We start from the raw sequence: 2360 nt of genomic DNA on the forward strand, positions 1-2360 counted from the left end.
AAAAAAAAAAGGTTTCTTCCTGGTTAGAAGTTCCAGAAGAACGACCCCAAAGCTATAAACATTACTTTTCTCAGTTAGTCGCCCTGTGCGGAAGTACATAGGATCCCAATATCCTCTTGTTCCTTGAGCCTTTGTCATAACCCCAGATATATCCGTTGAAATGTACCTTGAAGCTCCAAAATCTGCTACCTTTGTTGTCAGACTGTCATCCAAAAGTATGTTAGCAGACTTAATATCTCTATGGATGACAGGTGTTGAAGCCGCTGAGTGAAGATATGCTAGAGATTTTGATGCCTCAACTGCTATTCGCAACCTGTCATCCCAAGACAATGATTTTGATCTTTCACCATGAAGATGCTCGTAAAGCGTCCCACTAGATATGAACTTATAGACCAACATAGGGACTTCGGTTTCAAGGCAGCAACCGTAGAGTTTTACTACATTTCTATGGTTGATTTGTGATAGGATAGCTACCTCATTGATAAACTCACATATCTCTTTCTCTTTTTGCACCACCTTCTTGGGTTTTTTTATGGCTACAACATGGAGGTCCGATAAAATACCTTTGTATACAGTTCCATGCCCTCCACCACCAAGTTCGCGGGATTTATCAAAATTGTTGGTTGCCTTCTCTAACTCTTCTAACGATATGATCATTCGTTCTGCAATATCAGATTTTAGAGATACCAATTGTTGTAGCAGTTTCCCCCGATTTTGCATGAAGAACTTCCGCTTCCTTATTTGTGCTCTTCTGTGTTTTAGTTTTTTTGAAATGACAAATGCTCCCAGTACAATAAGTACAATGGAAAATCCACTGGCAACTCCTATAGTGACGTTCATTCCTGAAATATACAAGCAACATGTATGAGAAAGAACCAAGTGTAAGTAGTGTTTGAGAATACTAATCTCCATATATACACTTTAGGAATGGGAGTCGTTCTAGCGTTGCTCACCTTTAAAGAACTTGTGGCCACCTGCAGATAAAGAGGAAAACTAACTTAATCACATATATATACATACATAGTAAACAAATTGTACAAGCAAATGAACCGTGTGTGTGTGTATACTATGTACGGGTGGGTGTGTGAATGGATGATAACCTGTGCATCCGTTGATGCGGTAAGGGTTCCCGTCGTAACCCTCGATGCAGTGGCAGGTATAGCCTCTATTCCTTGGTTTGCAGAGGCTGTTCTTGCTCTTGCAGATGCCAGGACACTGCAAATATTGCTTGGAGCTCACGCTTGTTGGTGGTTGTGATGAGCTGGCAGCCTGTTGCAATTGCAAGATCTCCCATTCTAGAACCATGGGAACCTCCAGGCTAGGACTGAGAGTTGGAGAGCTTACATCTTTGTTCGACCACTTCCTTAGTTGTGCAGAGACCTGGCGCTTACGGAACCATCCCTCCTGTGCGATGAGAGCATATGATGGTGGTAGCGTCTCATCGCTGCCAATGTTGGGATCAACCCAATTGATCCAGAATCCACTAGGCATGCCGTCCCTGGACATTGAGATACGTGCCTGGCAGCAGCCCCGGCCATAGCAATATAGATCATCATCGTCATTGTTGTCTCCAATTACTGTCAAACCAGTGTCTTCGTAGGTGCCATTCTCACTTGATGAACAAAAAGAGGAGCAGCCGCTGAGGATGGGCCAAGCCCGATTGCTCATGGCCCCCAACAGTTGTGACTGTACGCCGCACCCAATGAGGATGAGCTCATTATTGGTCGACAACGAGTAGGGCACCTCATCTCCAACACCCATGTTCTTGAAATCCCCGATATGTCGGCCCGGCATACCGGCGTAGAGGTGAAGGACTTGGTCGGTATTGAGGATGTGCATGGTGTTGTTGAGGAGGGAGATGTTCATAACCCGGGAGGTGCCAAGCATCAGTCGCGCGGGGTGGTGGCTCTTGTCGCAGGTGAGGTCGAACCCTGGCAAATAGCAAGTGGGAGGGCCAATGCCGAACGGGAATAGAACGCTCACGTCGCCACAAATATTGCTACAGTCACCTGCATGTACGTGCATGAACATACATCGATAGTTATTAGATCGATTGATCTAAAAAAAACGAAAATTAAAGCGAACCATCATTCTTGATCATAATATATGCATGCATGTACTCTACACATATATAAAACTAGTATAAGTATTCTACCTATCTATCTGTCTATCCATATATCTATGTTTGTATACTATATAAAAAGAATAATGTAGAGGGAAATAAGAGATATGAGCTCCCAAAACGACTAAAGCACCCCTGCCTGATTGGCGGAGAGCTCGAGCTCCTCCACGTTGCCTCGACATCGATCGATGGATGCCTTGGGTGTGTCCTTCCTCAACGGCTGGTGCATCCAGAGCAC

The 2360-nt window shown here is 44.5% G+C and overlaps 1 protein-coding gene across 1 annotated transcript; it reads right to left on the reverse strand.

Moving 5' to 3' along the window:
* Positions 1–12: 12 nt before the first annotated feature.
* LOC119346663 (wall-associated receptor kinase 2-like) lies at positions 13–2009 on the reverse strand (the record flags this gene model as incomplete). The annotated part of the gene is made up of 2 exons (XM_037615907.1): positions 13–860; positions 1095–2009. Coding segments are annotated over 2 exons (1763 nt in total), but the record flags the coding sequence as incomplete, so codon positions are not given.
* Between the last annotated feature and the right edge of the window lie 351 nt (positions 2010–2360).

Source organism: Triticum dicoccoides, unplaced genomic scaffold, assembly GCF_002162155.2.
Source record: "Triticum dicoccoides isolate Atlit2015 ecotype Zavitan unplaced genomic scaffold, WEW_v2.0 scaffold47009, whole genome shotgun sequence".
In the NCBI taxonomy this organism is placed as follows: Eukaryota; Viridiplantae; Streptophyta; class Magnoliopsida; order Poales; family Poaceae; genus Triticum; species Triticum dicoccoides.